The 19,230-nt window shown below is 43.5% G+C and overlaps 2 protein-coding genes across 2 annotated transcripts; both read right to left on the reverse strand.

Moving 5' to 3' along the window:
- On the reverse strand, nucleotides 8,227–8,814 carry LOC102178353 (interferon omega-1-like). The gene has a single exon (XM_005683615.1). The coding sequence runs from the start codon at nucleotides 8,812–8,814 to the stop codon at nucleotides 8,227–8,229; it is 588 nt and encodes a 195-aa protein (XP_005683672.1).
- LOC102180761 (interferon alpha-H) lies at nucleotides 14,412–14,981 on the reverse strand. The gene has a single exon (XM_018052806.1). The coding sequence runs from the start codon at nucleotides 14,979–14,981 to the stop codon at nucleotides 14,412–14,414; it is 570 nt and encodes a 189-aa protein (XP_017908295.1).

Here is a 19,230-nt window from a genome sequence, read left to right on the forward strand (position 1 = left end):
TGATTTAGAGAAGAGGCTGATTATTATGAGTCCATGAGCTCCCTCATGTTTCTCTTCCTTCTAGAACACGTCCCTGCAGGTCCATGTGGTTGTGCTTCAGGGAACCACGAAGTCAAAACTATTACAGACATCACGCTTGCTTTCCACCATGTTCATACTGAAGACCTATTGTCCTTTGCTGGCCCAGCCAATACCCCTACCAAGAATTCTTGTTCTTCTCAGATAATATGGGTGGGGAGATTCTGATTCCAGGATAATTGCATTTTCCCAGCAGCACCTCACTCACACAGGAGAGATCACATGGAGCCACCCCCTGTCCTCTGGAGTGACAGAGTCCCCTTGCTCACCTGCTGGACTCCCTCCCTTAGGGCAGGCTCACCACATCCTGAGGACTCAAAAATCTCCTTTCTGTGGAGGGCTTGTTTACTTGTTAGGAAAATAAATCGTCTTCGTGAACCATCAGCTTTCACCTGCAGTGTTTGTGTGAAGGACCCTAGTTGTCAGTGGTGACCTCTTCTTCTCTGACCCGTTTCCCCAGGTGTCCAAAGTTTCAGCAAAGCTCAGTCCTTGAGAGCAAAAGTTCATTTGTGCAAGTTGGTGGAGGGATTTCCAACTGCAATTATTTTGCTTTTATTAGATGAATAATATCTGCCCGGCTAAGTATAGTTTTTATTATTCAACTCTTTTACTTAAACTGTTCACTTGTTCTGCTCAAACTTTCTGAGCTGGAGGATGGAGATTCAGTATTGCTGTTGTCTCTTGTTGGAAGCTTATGTCACGGAATCTAGTGAGTTATAGTTGTTCATTCAGGCAGTTGATTCTACCAGGCATCTCTGTTCCTCTGAGAATGCAGGGCAGTGAGACCCAGCCTACTTGATCAGGAGAAATAGTCCTGTTTCCTTGAGTGTAATTTTTCCTTTAAACTTTTTGTATTCACTTTGTGACTTATTTTGGGTAGGCTCTGGGAGTTGGTGATGGACAGGGAGGCCTGGCACGCTGCAGTTCATGGGGTTGCAAAGAGTCAGACACCACTGAGCGACTGAACTGAACTGAACTGAACTGACTGACTTATTGGACAAGATTTGTCTCATTGCTCCTGTTGCGGTTGTAATTGATGATGATGTGAGAACAACAAAGGGAAGTAAAGAAGCCAGAGGGGCTGCATCTCTATCCCTTTCAAGACGTTAGATTTTTTTTGTTTCTCTTTGCAACTTTTCTAGAAAGTAAAATTGCACAGTTTTTTTGTGGGCAACAAACAAGAAAACAGGAGTAAGTCTCAATGTCATGAATATGAAAGAAGGGAAGTGGTTTGCCCCTGACCCAGTGACGTGTTCTGAGTTAGCAAACTTCAGTGCAGCACAGCTGGGGACAAGTCTGAGGCAGAGGGAAACGATGAGGCCAATATGAACAACAGAAAGGCTGGGACAGAGCTGCTTCTTACAGAAGCTCAAAGAAGGACAAGTCCTTGATCTGTTGACTGCCGTCAGCTTTGGAAGACCAGCCACCTAATTTTTCTTTTCTTGAATCAGCATGTGGTCAGTATAAGGGGAGGAGGAAGAAGTCACACTCACCAGCTCACCAGAGACAGGCAATCAGAGCCCCAGTTGCTCAAACACTAATGCTCTCTGGCAGGGTCGACGAGACCAGCCTTGCTGATCATCTGAGTAGGTGATAAATCCTCCTGGGCAAAGAGAATATGCTTTGAAATAACTAGAATGAAAGGAAATTAAATGATTCCAAAAGAGTCTGATCTTAGTCTAGCTAATAGTAACTATGACATTAAAAATAATAACTGAATTTTATTGATTACTGACCCTCATGATCTCCCTAATATTCCAGCTCTCGGTACTATCACATTGATGGGTTGGGTTTCTGTGGGTTTTTAAAGAATTTTTAAAATATTTATTTTATGTGTTTATTTGGCTGTGGCATGTCTTAGTCGATGTATGCTGGTTCTTGGATCTTGGTTGCTTCATGCAGGATCTTTACTTAAGCCATGGGAAGTCCTGCTTGCCAATCAGAATCTAGTTTCCTGGCGAGAGATCCAGCTCAGGCTCCCTGCTTTGGGAGCATGGAGTCCTGGCCCCTGGACCATCAGGGAAGTCAAGGGGGAGGGTTTCAATATATGAATTTGGGGAACGCACACACATTCAGTCTGTAACACGGTAGTAAGGAGCTACCAAGGTACTGTGTTTATGGCAAGGATTCATTAGGATGTATTTCATTCTTGATATTAGTGAGGAGTAAGAACACGTTCCCTGATGCTGCCCTCACTTTTTATGGCACCTCCATCCTGAACTGATTGCTAATTAAATGTTACAAGACTACCGTGGACATGATTACCAAGGACCTGCCAGACAAATTTCACAGACTATCAGTGTTTATCAAAAACGACAGTGACAATAACTACAAACTCCTTAGCCTTTGTGAGGGACTCACGCAATACTTCCAGCATAGTTGAAACTGAGTTAATAGTTTTGTTTCGAAGAGCCTCCTGCCAAGACTTTATTTGAATAAAATATCATCCAGTTTTCAAAACCTAACATGTCAGATTCCAAACTGCTCATCTAGACCGTGATGCCTGCGCACACTGCATGCACTGAGCCCTCACTTAATTTCCTAGTTCATTTCTAACACAAGATGCACCCTTGTTGTTTCATACCTCGATGTGACAAACCTCTTATTTCCATTAGTTCACATCTACCTCCAAATTCTAGATAAGCTGAGCGATTTACAACGTATCTTGATTATTTTGTATAATAAGCAAAATGAAATTATCAATTGGTAGTTATTACTGAAAGTCTAAATGTGATCGACAAAATTAATAATTCTAATAATTATAAAATAATCATATTTACTGTCCAAGATGATTCATATAGATTGTGCAATGAATCCTCACCATAAATTGGAGATACATGATGGACAAGATCCTTATGAGTTTTGACTCCAGCAGGGGATTGGGTTAGAAACATTTCAGTGAATCCTTTGTAGAAAACACCAAGCTGATGGCTCTTGTGACTGTAAGTAAAAAAAATACTTAATGCTTTTGAGAGGGTAACAGGCAGGAAGGCCAGGGGTCTCCAAACAGAGGAAACAGGCTCCAAGTGTCAGACATTTTTTCTCTCTCTCTTAAGCGGCAGGAGGAAACAAACTAGTGTTATATTTGTTCCCCTTCTCTATACAAATTTAAATAGAGGTTTCTCTTAAAATTCTGTGTTGCCATAATGACACCTGGTTCCACCTGAACTTAACTTTTCCCAAACCTTGAGCTAACCAATGCATTTTTCTTATGGAAATGTTTGTCTTAAGCTGTTAATATACTGTGTATTTGCCCTAGACTCTGTGTTCAAGTCAGTTCCACCTAAAGGCTCAGAACCGACTTGACAAACCAGTCTGTTATATATTGTTCTCCTAATCTGTGTTAATGAAACTGTATATTTGTTTGGAAATCTGCCTTTCTTCAAGATTCATGTCAATTATTTTATGGCCGGGGATGACTCACCTGGTGCCAATGTTATCTCAATGCATGTTGCGGGTGAGGGGCCTGGTGCCCTTCTCTGAGTTTTGAGACATTTCCTTTCTCTAATTAGCAGAATACATTGGAGAAGGAAATGGCAACCCACTCCTGTGTTTTTGCCTGGAGAATCCCAGGGATGGGGGAGCCTGGTGGGCTGCCGTCTGTGGGGTCACACGGAGTCGGACATGACTGAAGCGACTTAGCAGCAGCATCAGCAGCAGCAGTAGCTATGTGACATCTGGCTAAAGACTAGCACAGGGCACTCTTACTGCCCCCTTCTGATGTCTATGTCAGAAGCTTTCTCTATCTCTTTTATACTTTATAAAACTTTATTACACAAAAGTTCTGAGCCATCCAGCCTAGTTACTGGCCCTGGATTGAATTCTTTTCCAGAGGCCAAGAATCCTGGTGTCTTTCGTGGTTCAGCAGCAAACTTTTGCTTCCAAATTATATGAATTTGACAAATGACAAAAAGAATAGAAGACGACCTATGCTAACAGGTGAAATGTGAGGGATGGAGCAGAGCCTCCCCATTGCCATCAGCAAGGAGACCAGGAGTCCAGAAATTCAGCACTTCACCTGGGCCTCTGTGAGATGGTTCAGGTCCTGCACTTAACTCTGGAGCCCTCCAAACTCCTTTTGCTGCGCCCCAGCGGCCGGGAGGGGGCGCCCGATCTCTCAGTAACTGACAGACCCGCACCGCCCACCCAGCGGGACCCGCCTGCAGGGCTGCCCCCTGGGGCATCAGATCCACGGAGAGAACTCGCGGGTGGCCGTGGGCAGGAGCCGCGTCCGGAGCGAGGCGCCGCCGGGGCCCAGGGAGAGCTTGGGGCCGCGGGAGCAGAGAGGAAACTTCCTTTTCGGGCCCCACTGCCCAGGCGAGCTTTGCGCCGCGTCGCTCAGAGCCTTTGATTTCTTCATCTCCAAATTCTAGATAAGCTACCATTGCGTCCATCCTCCCCTTCCTGGGAGAAGATTTTAGCCAGAGCGGTTCACACCGGTGCCCTTGAATGCCGCGATTGACGGCTGGAAATCACAGCATGTTGTGGTATGTTTTCAGATTCAGGGTTGTTTTGGAGTGAGTGGAAGTCGTTCAGTCGTGTCTGACTCTTTGCGACCCCTTGGACTATACAGTCCATGGAATTCTCCAGGCCAGAATACTGAAGTGGATAGCCTTTCCCTTCTCCAGGCGATCTTCCCAACTCAGGGATTGAACCAGGGTCTCCCTCATTGCGGGCAGATCTTGACCAGCTGAGCCACAAGGAAAGCCCTTTGTTTATGGGGCAAAGGAGTAATTCAGGGAAAGGGGAAAGGTATCTACAATCTGGATGGGAATCTACTAGATATTGGGACCCTCCAGTGGGAAGACTTGGGGACAAAACAGACTTCAAAAGAAGCTCCTAGGTAAAGGGAAAATTATTTCATTTAACATTAATAGAAATGGTTAATTTCTCCTGTCATGTTCATTGGTTGGAAAATGTTTTAAAATGTATAAGTCTTCAACTCACATCAAATTCAAATATTTTCCTTGTGCCACACCAGTACTTTAAGTTCCTGGCTTTAATGGAAGCAAAGTCATCAATAATGTTTTCAATATTAGTTCTTTGTATGTCTCTTCATCTGAGCGAAAGCCATATTTGACAGACTTAAGACCCAGTAACTACTTTGAATAACTCATCTCAATTTCCAAATTCCTTTTTTCCTCTCATTTCTTTTAACCAAAGTTCATCTATTAAGCATTTTTTTTTAGTCAGTTTTTCATTGGAGAGTTTCATGAACTTTTTCAAAATGTCTTCTCATATGGATAAGTTGTTTAAAAAATTGCAATTAAAATGATTTTGATTTCAGCATAATGTGTGCTCAGTAGCCACCAACTGTGAAATAGGCAGTTGGGTATATAATTCCAGCATGCGTCCTTGGAAGACATCATCATCAAGATAGATTTTTAAAGGCCTGAAAACTAGAGCAAGTCATGACCTAGTTCATCAGTTTGAACAGAAGACAGTTCTGGGCTTTGAACACAGGAAAACCTCAAACTTCTTGGTCATCAACGAAATTCAGACTGGATACCAGCCAGATGGCAGGAGTGCAGTGTGAGTGTGCAGCCTGGGATCTGGTTGAGGACCTTGCAATCTGTGTGTCTTCTAGCTGGAGATCATGGAGTTTGAACAAAAATGATAAACTTTACGTGAGTAAAGTGACGGTGCAAGAGCACTGGGTGATTCTGTAAGGATCAGAAATTCACAGAGGAAGCCTGCACTTCCAGTGGATATGATGGGGAAAGGCTGTCATCTGTTCTAGTGCAGTGGTCTTAAAACTAATGTCTCAGCTCCACAGCTCTTCTCCTCAACACTACTCTGTGATGCTGGGGCTCTAGTTCCTTCCAGGACATTTCTCCTTTGGCTGCAGATTGTTTTTCTTTCCCATAGCAGTTCCAAGGGTGGACTGGAAGGCTGGAAGGAATTTTCTGTTTTTCTGGAGTATGACTGGTAACAACTGCCATCAATTAGGAAAAGGAAAACTAATGGTTGCTGCTAGATGCTATGTGTCACCAGTCAGATGGGCAAAAACTAAAAAAGATGATAAGACCCTGTTTTGGTCAATGATGAGAACATATAAGAGCTTCTATGGTCTTGAATATGGATTAATGTAGCCATTGTTATCATGGACAGTTGGCAGTATGCATGTGTAAGGTTTATATATTTTGACAAATAAAATTGACTTCATGGCCCCTTATTCAGAGAAAGACTCTCGCTTCCGTTATAGGACACCTGCATACACTTGTAGCAGTCTCTCCTCTAAAGGCACTGATTTCTGAGAAGGACCGACTCTAGGAGGTGACCCTGCCAGCACTTAGGGACTGAAGTCTTTATGGAAAACAACTAGGATCAAACCCAGGCCAGCCCAGGGCTGGAGAGCAGAACCTCACACTGCATGGCCCTTGCTGTTTTCTTCCTGCCTCTGCCTTGCTGCTGAAAGACGGAAACCCAACAGAGGGTTGAGAAGGTGATTTTAGAAATGTCTTCAAGAAGTAGTAGAGTAGTACTCACACTAAAGAACAGGAAACATGATTAAGGAGTAATGTGTGTGATTTTCTGCATTCATATGAATGCAGAAATCTCTATGATTTCCCTATTATTTATTTTCATGATAGATCAAAGCATTTTCTACTAATCCTTCTTTCTCAAAGAATTTCTGTGACTTCTTAAGAATACTTCTAGAAATCTGAAAAACAGAAATTGGAATTGTCTTCAGCATTGAGCACAGGAGAGTTCACACACTGAATATCCTGTGAAACTAGCCCCCAAGTTAAATATTTTTACCAAAGACCTAGCATCTTTCCAGTGTTGCCTTTCAGTCACTGCCTCAGGCCAGCTGTCCTGTCTGCTCCCTGTGGGCAGCTACTCTGGAACTCACTGTCCTGATTATTTGCACCAAGCACCCTTTTGTGCTTCTTGTAATATGGACTCATTGATCCAAACAGTAGTCCTATGAAAAACTACTGTTATTTTCCCCATATTTGAGAAGAAGATCAAGACAGAATGCGTGCCTGCATGCATGCTAAGTTGGTTCAGACAGGTCCAGCTCCTGTGACCCATGGACTGTGGCCCACCAGGCTCCTCTGTCCATGGGATTTTCAAGAAAGAATACTGGAGGGGGTTGCCATATCCATCTCCTTAGTGTTTGTGATATTTTGCAGGGTCACACTGCTGTTAAGTAGCAGAACTGCATTCAAAGGTTTTGAAACTTCTAGAACTCTCCTTTCACTTGTGCTCTCTTCCAGTGATTTCCACTCAGAGAAACTTTGAAGCCAGAAACCATCACAGAACAGAGCTCCTGTGTTGGAGGCAGTGAAGATACAGTGTAAGGGAGTGGATTGTTAAGTAAAGCATGACTGAGGAGAAGGCGGGAAGAAGAGTAACAGGAGTCAGGCTCAGCCACTCAGCACCACATGTTCGCAGCTTCCCTGGAGGACGGGAGTCCTCCCCCCACATACTGACACCAACCATTCTCTGGTGATTGGGTATAAACTAGTTATACCTGTGGCTTCAGGACTACTCATCTACCACCGTTTCAGAGACTCTTTTCTACCTGTTTCTTTTGGGTGGAGGGGGCTGCACTCCACAGCTTGCAGGATCTTAGTTCCCTGACCAGGTATCCATGGCACCTGAGCGTCTCACACTGGAAGCATGGAGTCCATTCCACTGGACTGCCAGGGATCCAGAAATTCTACCTTTTGACAATCATTTCCTGAAAAGTGATACAACTATTCTGTAGTATAAATGGACAAATGCTATTCCACGATAGGTTTATGTAGACCAAATAAGTATTTAGTTCTTCATAATGAAAAAAGTAATTACTTTCATACGAAATTAATAAATAAAACAAATTAGAAGATTAAGGAAATGAACATATTTTCTAAATTTTATTACAATGCAGACAAACATTCTTACATAAAAATATAAATATGATGAGATAAAAGAAAAAAAATGCATGAATAAATATAAATAACATCAGGGCAGTCGTCCCTTATGGACTGAGCCCCGTGCAGTTGAATACTTTTTATATATACTTGCTTTTTGCTACTGAGAAATTACTATTGATTGAATTCAGGAAACATTGTGGTTAAAGCAGAAATCAGAGTCTTCTGAAATGACCTCAGGGGAGTGTACAAGGGTGATGTGGCGTCTTAGTCAGTGATAGTCATGTCAAGGTGAGCTCAGGTCTCCATCCATCATTCTTAACCTTTCTTGCAAGCTGACTGATGAAGACAAGGATCTCCTGATTTCCATTCTGACAATTTCCCAGGCGCAGTTGCTGTATCCCTTCTCTTGCAGGTAGACACGGATGCCCTGGAAGTACCTCTTCACGGCCACAGTGGGGCCCATCCTTCCCAGGGCAGAGCCTTTCTCTCCAGTCACCTGCACCAGACAGGAGTCCAGGTGGTCCAGCTGCTGATGGAGTCCAGTGCGGAGCTTCTCCAGGAGGGTGGTGTTCCAGGCATCAGAGGAGCGCTCTGTGTGGAAGAGGTTGAAGCTCTGCTGGAGCATCTCGTGGAGGACAGAGATGGCCTGGGCCTCCTGGAGCTGGCCGCCCTCCACCATCTCCTGGGGGAAAGCGAAGTCTTTTCTCTCCTGCAGACAGAAGCGAGGGGAGAGTTTCCCCATTTGGCCCAGGAACCTGAGGTTCTTCCTGCCAACCAGCACGTGGTTCTTAGACAGGTCACAGCCCAGGGATCCTCCTGGGCCATAGCTGACCAGCACCAGGGCCATGAGTAGAGAGAGCACCAAGGCCATGGGGAAGATGTGGCTGCTTCCGGACTGACTGAGGCAGTGTCTGGTGAAACCTTGAGTTAGGTTCTCTGATGCCATGCTTTCTAAGGAAGGTCGTTAAATAGGGAACATGGTAGTTTTCATTTTCTCATTGTTTTAATACACTTTCACTTCCTTTTTTGATTTTCACTTATGTATTCACAATATGGCCAAAGAAAATGTCATCAATATAAAGTATTAATTTTACCTATTTCCCAATGACTTCAAATGTACCCATCCGATTGGATATGTGTCAATTAAATGAGAACGTTTTTATTACTCAACACTTTTACTTAAACTGTTCAACACTTTTCTGCTCAGAGTTTCAGAGCTGGAGGAAGGACATTCAGTGATGGTGTCTCTCACTGGAAGCTTATGTCACAGAATCTAGTGAGTTTCAGTCATTCATTCAGGCAGTTGATTCCACTGGGCGTCTCTGTTCCTCTGTCTCTTTCTTCCTCTGAGAACGAAGGACGGTGAGAACCAGGCTACTCGTTCTGGGAGAAATAGCCTTCTTTCCTTTTCTTGAGTATAATTTTTCACTTAGTTTCTACATTCTTTTAGTGACTTGTTGGCCAGGCTTTGTCTTGCTGCTCCTGCTCTAGTTCTAATTCAAGTTGAGGTTAGAAAGATAAAGCGAAGTGAAGAAAGGCAGAGGGGCTGAGCTCTATCATATTTAAGACATGATTTTTGTTGTTGTTTTTTCCCTTTGCCACTTTCCTAGAAAGTAAAGTTACACAGTTGTTTTGTGGGCAAAAAGAAAACTAATCTAAGTCTGAATGTCTGAATATGAACAAAGGGAAGTGGTTTTCCCTGACACAGTGATCTCTTCTGAGTTAGCAAACTTCAGTGCAGCACAGCTGGGGATGAGGCTGTGGCAGAGGGCAAGCATGAGGCCAGTATGAACAACAGAAAGGCTGGGCCGTGGCTGCTGCTGACAGAAGCTCAACAAAGGTTAAGTCCCGGGTCAAGCAACTGTCCTTATTTTCTAGATCAGCTACCTCATTTTTCTTTCAATTAATGCACGTAGGATTCATTTCAGGAGAGAAGGAAGAAGTCAAGCCCATCACCTATCAAGAGAGGGACAACTAGAATGCCAATTGCTGGAATACTAACCCTCTCTGGCAGTGTCTTGGAGACCAGCCTTGCTGAGCATCTTTCTAGGTTATAAATCCACTCAGGCAAGGAGAAGATGCTTTGAAAAAAACTAGAATGAAATAGAATTAAATGATTGCAAAACATCCTGAACTTAATCTGGATAGTAGTAATTATGATATTAAAAATTATAGCTGAATTTTATTGCCTGCTACTAATGGACTAGTCACTTTTTAAATTCTTTAGAATTTCAACTGAATCCTCTCATTAGCTCTTAGGGTCACACTTATACTCCTGGAGAAAAATATAAATCTAGACAAATGAACTATTCCAATCATAGCAAAGATTCAAGAGCAAACCTTGGGGGCTTTGATTTGTCTGAAAGATCCAATTAAAAAAAAAGGAGGGGTGCAAATGAACACGACATTAAGGAAACAATGAAATAAATGATAGGAGGAGAATAAGTTGCTGAAGACCCCTTAATCCATTTCAAATACCAAAGGGTCATGATCTATTGTTTTGTAGGCCACAGTGTGTGGTCTGAAGTCCGCAAAATTAAGATCTAATCATAAATGGACAACATCACTATTAAGTAGTTGGAAGGGAGTAGATTGTTCTGCCAGCTAAAAGAGAAGCAGGAGTTTGCTCATTGTCTAGTGGTTAGGATCCAGCACTTTCACTGCTGTGACCTGATTTCAGTCCCTGGTTGGGGAAGTCTGATCACACAAGCCTCGCTGAAGTCTAAGCTTTTATGAGTGGTTTCTTCAATGAAATATAGTAAAATAATTTTATTGACCCTATGAGAGGTAAGCCCTACTTTCTATGTATTTAAACGTTTTGACCTTTTTTGTGAGCTTGCTGCTGCTGCTGTTGCTGCTGCTAAGTCGCTTCAGTCGTGTCCGACTCTATGCGACCCCATAGAGGGCAACTCACCAGGCTCACCCGTCTCTGGGATTCTCCAGGCAAGAACACTGGAGTGGGTTGCCATTTCTTTCTCCAATGCGAACAAACATAAAGCAGGTAACATTCTCTCGCCACATGAATTCTGATGTTTCTCCTTCAGGATGACAGCATCAGGTTCTGCAGAATGAAGTCTCTACCCACTGCAGTCCCTGACCTCCAACACGCCCTGATAGGAGTTCAGGGTTGAGATCAGGAACGAGGCACTCTGTGCTCTGGGAAAACTGACACAAGAGGCCTTCTGATAGTTAGATAATTTCCAGAGAAAATTGATGAACCCAATTTTACAACTTCTCATGGGTAGAAAGCTCTAAAATCTTTCAGAGAGACATCTGTTCCTGCTGATTCTCTGCCACTTTCTCCCAAGACGTGAGTTTATCTGCACGTCACCCCTCGCCACAGTCGCCTGCATGCTGACCTCCTCTGCGTGCGTGGGGCAGGTCCTCAGAGCTGAGGAGAGGCTGCGCTCTGGCCTGCAGTCCTCAGCAAGTCCTCCCAATAGAGTGAACTCTCGGGAGTCATGTTTTTGGGTGTGTTTTTTTTTTTTTGGTTGACAAGGACCCCTTCCAGGAGACCTCCTCAGGTAACCTGCTGTTCTCATTCGAAAGGAAGACACCTGTGTTTCTCACCTCCAGTCCAGCCGGGTCATCCTGGTGTCTACTGACAGAGTCCAGTGAAGAAGCTCTACTCTATGTCCAACCTCTGGTCAAGATGTGGATGTCGAGGAGGCCTACGCGTTACCGAGATGGAAGCACACATGTGCTTCCTAGACAGAAGCAGTGAAAAATTTTCTCCTTAGCAGGGAGAAACTGGCTTGAATTGTGAAGTAAGCCTCAAGGCCTTGTATAGTTATCTTTTTAAAAAATTTCTAGCTCAACCTATTAAACATCATTAAGTAATACTATAGAATTGAATGAAAGGTTATTTAGAAAATAATTTGTTACTGAAATGGTATTTTTAGCAGTAATATCGGAATGTTTTTTACTTGTTTAAGACCCTAATCCTCAAGAAGGTTTCCAAACCTCTCAATGTACTTTAAACGTTCCCTGAGGGGCTTCCCTGGAGGCTCAGTGGTGAGGAGTCCACCTGCCAACAGGACCCCATGTGGTCCTAGAGGATGCACGCACATGCTGCAGGACAGTGAGCCCGGGGGCACAGCTGCTGCCCTGTGCTCTAGACCCCGGGCCCTCACCACCAAAGCCAAGTGCACTGGAGCCTGTGCTCCCCAACAAGAGAGGCTCCCACAGTGAAAAGCCTGTGCCCCACAACTAGAGAGGACCCACCTCTGCCACAACTAGAAAGAAGTCCGTGTGGCGGCGTACACACAGCACAGAGAAAAATGAATAAATGAATAAAATTATTTCAAAAGTCCCTCTGACTTTACATATAGCTACTGAGTGCTGTATGTCCCAAATGGAAAGAAGAGAAAGATGATTGATTCATCAATGTCCTGAAGATTGCCTACATTAAATACATCAATTTCCACAAAGATCTTTGTTACTTTGAGAAATTGTATTCTTAGCAGCAGCAGCAGCAGCAGCAGTGTTCACTTTACTAACATATGTCCTGCGAGGAAGGCTCTGTCCCCCTGTTGCTAAATGTATTAAAAGCCCTGCCTGTGCCCCTTCCATTCAATCTTGTTTGATTGTGTTTGTCTCTCAGAGATGCAAAGACACCATAATGGAATTTAGGAACTTCCTTGGATTGCATTGTCCCCAGGCACCTCTTGCCCTGCTCTGTGATAACTTGCTGGGTCCTAAGGAAGACACAAGTCTGCAGCTGTGACGGGAGTGACCGTCATCCCTTCCAGGACTCTGCAGGCTGCTGTGGGGTGAGCGTCTCCCATGCTGGGGACACAGCTGGTGGCCAGGCCTTCGTGCTCTGTCTCTGCTCTCAGCATCCGCTTCAGTCTTCTCAGTCTCTGAAAAGGAATGTGAGAATCACTTGCCTCAAGTGCAGCTCATCTGTGTTGTTCCATGTCCTGAGGACCCACTGCTGCTCCAGGGAACAGTTTAAACATCTCTGTTCTCCTTCCAAGTTCTCAAGCTGCTGCTGACTTTCAACTCCAGGTTTCGAGTGCTTTGGACTTTTCTCAAATGAGATTCCTGGACCAGGTGAGTTCCTCCTAGCGCACCCAGCACATGGAATAGCCTTCGTGCACGCTCAGAGGAGCCCCTGGTGTCTCCACCATTGCTCACTGTGGGGCGGGGTTCCCTCTATTTACTGTGTTTCTCTGGGAGGCTGGACAGTCTGGACCCGCAGTGCTTGGCAGGCAGAGCAGGTGAAGTCACAGGAGAGTGTCTGACAGAGCTAGAACTTTCACTCTGGTTCTGCTTTGAGTTGGTGGTTTGCAGTCGTAAGGGGAAATTGACAACCAGAAACCGTAATGGAGAAGAACACAGCTGTATGAGTGGAGAGGACGCCTTCATGCAGAGTGAATGAGGAGAGCACACTGGGGATTTCTACACCGGGAGGAAGTGAACGATTGTGATATTTGAGTGTAAGGATAAGATATTCACCTGAGCTCTTGCCAACTGAATACCATGTATTCAGCTTCTCTACAATTTTTTCCAGGGAAAAAAATTTCACAACCAACAAGAGGCAGAAAATCCGCCCCAAGAATTCATCAAATCCTGAAGCATGGATTTGTTTTTTTTTTGATCGTTGTTTTTAGGTTACTTTTTTTGAAAAAATTCAGAGTTACAAAAAGCACTGGAGTGGTTGTGTTCACTTTAGTGTCCTCAGAGCAATAAACAACATAGCTAGAGCTAGAGTATTTTTACTTCTAACGTGCAAATCCTAAAGAGGGCTCAAGGAATTGTAAAATGCATTTTTTAATCAAGTTGCCATTCAGGATTGGTGTTTCTGTTTTAACGAAAGAACAAAGTAAGTCTTTTACAGTAAGAATTTAATAAAGGAAGAAAAATTATTAACTGACTACAAAATATACATTTTCCTATAAGTATACATACATAATATTTTATCAACAAAATAATTTAAATATTTATAAATAGTTAAATAAATATTCAGTTCAGTTCAGTCGCTCAGTCGTGTCCGACTCTTTGCGACCCCATGAATCACAGCACGCCAGGCCTCCCTGTCCATCACCAACTCCCAGAGTCACTTAGACTCGTGTCCATCGAGTCAGTGATGCCATCCAGCCATCTCATCCTTGGTTGTCCCCTTCTTCTCCTACCCCCAATTAAAATAAATAAATTATTTATTTTATTATTAATTATTATATAAATAAAATAATTTGTTTATTTTTATATTGGTAGTTAAATACGTAGATAGATCAGCTTTGTCCAGGTAGTTAAATACGTAAATATATCAGCTTCGGCATCGGTGAGGAACCAGCGTCTATAGAGTAGAATATGATGTTGCTTAATATTCCAGAAAACATTTGACACACTGATTCAATTCAGGGAGCAATGACAGCAGAAATGAGAGTCCTTGACATGGCAGCGCAGGAGGAAGTGTGGTCTGTTGGTCCATGAGAATCATTTCCGTGTTGAACCAGGTGTGTGTCAGTCCTTGCTCCTGAATCTCTCCTGCAAGTTTGTTGAGGAAGAGAAGGCTCTCATGACTTCTGCTCTGACAACCTCCCACGCACAAGGGCTGTGTCCCTTCTCTTGCAGATAGAGAGTGACTCTGTGGAAGTATTTCCTCACAGCCAGGCTGGAGTCCTCCTTGAGCAGGGGAGCCCCTCGCAGCCCCTCCTCCTGCCTGAGACAGGCTTGCAGGTCAGTGAGCTGCTGATCCAGTGCAGCGCGGAGCTTGTCCAGGAGGCTCTGGTCCCACGCGGCGGCCGAGCCCTCTGTGCTGAAGAGCTGGAAGGTGTGCTGGGTCACCTCGTGGAGCACAGAGATGGCTTGAGCCTTCTGCAACTGGCTGCCACCCAGCGCCTCCTGGGGGAATGTGAAGTCTTTTCTGTCCTGCAGGCAGGAGGAAGGGGAGACCCTCCTCAGTTGTCGAAGGAGCGTCAAGACCCTCCTGTTGGCCAGGCTGTGGGTGTGAGGCAGGTGGCAGCCTAGAGAGCAGATGGCGTTGCAGCTGAGCAGCAGCAGGGCCAGGAGTAAGGACCAGGCTGGGGCCATCGGGACCTTGCAGATGCTGCTGGCCTGGGGTGGTGGGTGACTCTGTGAACCTGCTCTCTAGGTTCCCTGAAGCCCTTCCTTCAGGCCTGGGGCTTAAATAGGAGCCCATGGTTTCCATTTTCTGAAAGTTCCCTCTTACTTTCTCCTTTTGGTTTTGCTTTTCAGTTTGCACTCTTCAGTGGGTTAGGGCAGCACTTCTCAATCGTTTCTTTTTCATGTTGCCCTTCTTTCTTCTGCCCACAGAGCCTTTTTAGATATGTTTTCTTAATTGCCCTGCACTGCGAAATTTGGAAACACAGATATACTGTGTATGTATTTATATACTCTATGAATATCTTTTCCTGTACGTAGAAAAAGGATGTGTAAATTTTACTCTTTGTATTCAGTGTAGTTAAGAATTACATAAAATTTTAAGTGACAATTTAAATGTAAAAGGTACTGAATTTTATTTTTTCTTTATAAACTCAGTTTTCAGAGTGACTTTTAATGTCACATGTTTACTTATATAAGTAGGTATGTATCCAATTACATATTAAAATAAAATTTAAATAAATACTTTTAATATACCAAGATATAGACATACTTAAAAGTCATTCAAAGCTGCTCGAATCACTAAATGACTTTAAAATAGTTCTTTAATATTTCCTTTAAGTATTTATCATTGAATTTTCTTCATGTCAGAAAATAATTTTTAGTTTTACTGCCTGCTAGATATTCATCTGGATATTATCAACATTTTTTCTCTTTAAGACTTTGACATGTTGAACCACCTTTGTAGAATTATGTAAGAAAATATAATATTTTTTGAATTTTATTTACAAATAAGTTTTCCATTTTTATTTAATTTCTGGAGCCCAAATCACACTGAGGTTCAAATATAAGCAACATGCATGAGACAGACAATGGTTTCTTAGAAGTATAGAAAGGGCAGCTCTCACAATATGACTTTGAGATCAAGAAAATGATGGAAAGTCCTCCAGTGAACCATCTAGTCACCTTAGGATGCACCACTGATCTTGTATGCAATTTGTTTATATTCAATAAACTCAGTATCAGTGCTCAATGTATGATACACAAGGCCAAAGACAGAAATAAATACTAAGGGGTTAGATTTTGTTGTATCAGGTTGAGCTTTGACGTGTAATAACTAATCATTGTAATGACAAGATTTATTCATATTCCAGAAAACTAATGTCTGCACGCATGGAAGCAGCATTATCCCCAGTGAGAAAGCATGATTTAGGAATCACCATCCATGTGAATCTTTCTCTCTGTTCCTTTGCATTAAATTTCAGATTTTGCAAATGACTTTCAAGTTCCAATCCAAGTCTATTGTTTTCAAATAAAAGGAAACAATCTTTGTAATTAATTCAGAATGGGATAAATATTGATTATTTCATGGGGAGATTTAGCTTTTGGCTCTGCTCCTGAATTCATTTTATAGTGGATTTTATGTTGTCTTGTCCCCTTATGTTCCAAACTTCAAATAAGAGACCTGTGACCGTGTTTGGCAAATCAGCTCTGTAGTGACTGAACTCTGTCTTCTTCTCTGTGGTATCCTCTGTACCAGGCCCAGTGTAATCGCTCAACAAGTTGATTTTTGTTGTTTACTTATTTATTCACTTCTGGATGCCCTGGGTCCTCACCGCTTGCCTGGACTTCCATCAGTCGTGGCAGGTGGGGCCGCTCTTCCTCGCAGAGCCTGGTTTCCTTGCTGTGTGGGCCTCCTCAGGCTCCAGCGTGCATGCTCCAGGAGCTGCAGCACGTGGGCTCTGGAGCAGGGTCTCAGCAACAGGGGAGCACTGTCTTAGTTGTTCCATGGCAGGTGGACACTTCCTGGACCAGGGATCGAATCTGTCTCTCCTGAGGAAGATTCTTACTCACTGCACCATCAGGGAAGTCCTCAACAAGTAATTGTAGCTAAAGCAGTTTCTCAGATTTCCTCCTACTACTGGAAGGCATTTACAAATGACCAAGCTATTTTGCTTCATCGGGGCCCTATTTCCTGGAATGATAATAGACATTTCAATAGATAATGAAATACCAATAGTCTGGTATTTCCACTCTATTCCTGCTGGTACCTGTTGTACTGAGTTTGTTGCTAAAACCACTAGGAGTCTCCTTCCTTGAAGGTAAATGGGGTCTGGGGCTTCACGTAGCAAGTGCAACACACTTTTCAGCCTTTGCCCAGCACTGTATTAAACTCAGGAGGATGCCTCACCCCTAATTGTCCTCAACTAGGTCATGATTCCAGAAAACACCTACATCTACTGCATCGACAGGGCTAAAGCCTTTGACCTTGTGAATCACAACAAACTGTGGAAAACGCTTCAAGAGATGAGAATATCAGACCATCTTACCTGCCTCCTGAGAAACCTGTATGCAGGTCAAGAAGCAACAGTTAGAACCGGACATGGAACAATGGACTGGTTCCAAACTGGGAAAAGAGTACATCAAGACTGTATACTGTCAGCCTGCTTATTTAACTTATATCCAGAGTACATCATGTGAGAGGCTGGGTTGGATGAAGCAGAAGCTGGAATCAAGATTGCTGGGAGAAATAGCAATAACCTCAGATATGCAAATAACACCACCCTTAAGGTAGAAAGGGAAGAGGAACTGAAGAGCCTCTTGATGAAAGGGAAAGAGGAGAGTGAAAAAGCTGGCTGAAAACTTAAAACATTCAAAATTCAAGAACATGGCTTCCAGTACCGTAGCTTCATGGCAAACAGATGGGGAAACAAAGGAAAGAGTGACAGACTCTATTTCCTTGGGCTCCAACATCACCGCAGATGGCGACTGCAGACAGGAGATTGAAAGACACTTGCTCTTTGGAGGAAAAGCTATGACCAATCTAGACAGCATATTAACAAGCAGAGACGTTACTTTGGCCTAAAGGTCTGTATGGTCAACGCTATGGTGTTTCTAGTAGTCATGTATGGATGTGAGAGCTGGACCAGAAAGCTGAGTGCCAGAGAATTGATGCATTTGAACTGTGGTGTTGGAGAAGACTCTTGAGAGTCCCTTGGACTGCAAGGAGAACAAACCAGTCCATCCTGAAGGAAATTAGTCCTGAATATGCACTGGAACGACTGATGCTGAAATTCCAATTCTTTGGCCACCTGACGCGAAGACCTGACTCAATGGAGAAGACCCTGATGCTGGGAATGATTGAAGGCAGGAGGAGAAGGGGACGAAAGAGTATGAGATGGTTGGATGGCATCACTGACTCTAAGCAAGCTCTCGGAGTTGGTGATGGACGGGGAAGCCTGGCGTGCTGCAGTTCAGGGGTCATAAAGAGTCACACATGACTGAACGACTGACCTGAACTGAGGTCATGACAGAAAAGAACATGCCGGGTGTCGTACACAGAGCCATGTATCTGAACTCAAACCCTCCCTGATGCTCGTAGCTCACAGCAATGAGCAGGCGGTTTACCACAATACTCTTTGGTGGGCTTTTACCAACATGGCAATTACTACTACATTGACCTGAGATACTTCAGAGACTCCTCGCAAGGAATGATGAATGATCATTTCCACGCTCTGTTTTATTCCATTGCATGGCTGGTGAGCTTCATTTTAGTTTGTCGTCCGATTTTTGACATGTAATAATTAAAGCCTTACAACAGGTTGAAAATCTAGAGTTTGCATCTGAATCCCTGGTCTCCTTATTTTGCCTACTAACCTGCTCATTCTTTTTTGTCAGTGTGACTATTTTCTTACTTCTACATGCCAAGCATGCAGACTTTAAAGACCTTTATGTTCTGAATGGTTAGGACCCCAGCAAAGTCATATCATGAGGTCGTAAACCCCAAAGTAATGATATCAGGTGGCAGACCTTTTGGGACGTGATTAGGGTGTGAGGATGGAGGCCTCACAAAAGGAAAGAACAACTTTATAAAAGAGGTGGATATAAACTAGTCCCTCTCCTGCCCTGTGATGATACGAGAGAACTCTGCAGTGTGAGACCTGAGGCAGGCTCTCACAACTGGACCAAGCTGACACACAGTTCTCAGATATCCAGACTCGAGAACTAACTTTGAGCAATACATTTCTGGTCTTTGCAAACTACCCAGTCTATGCTATTTGTTGAAGAAGCTTGTATAGTAAGATATTACATGCGCTGTTTTATCCTCAGAATACCTCCGGAGTCTGTAAAATTTCTGAAGGGAGAGAAATTATCTTACTGAATGCCGTTTCCGAGATGTCTAGTCTGGGCCGAACATTTCTTGAGCTCAATCAATATT

This window comes from Capra hircus, chromosome 8, assembly GCF_001704415.2.
Source record: "Capra hircus breed San Clemente chromosome 8, ASM170441v1, whole genome shotgun sequence".
Taxonomy (NCBI): Eukaryota; Metazoa; Chordata; class Mammalia; order Artiodactyla; family Bovidae; genus Capra; species Capra hircus.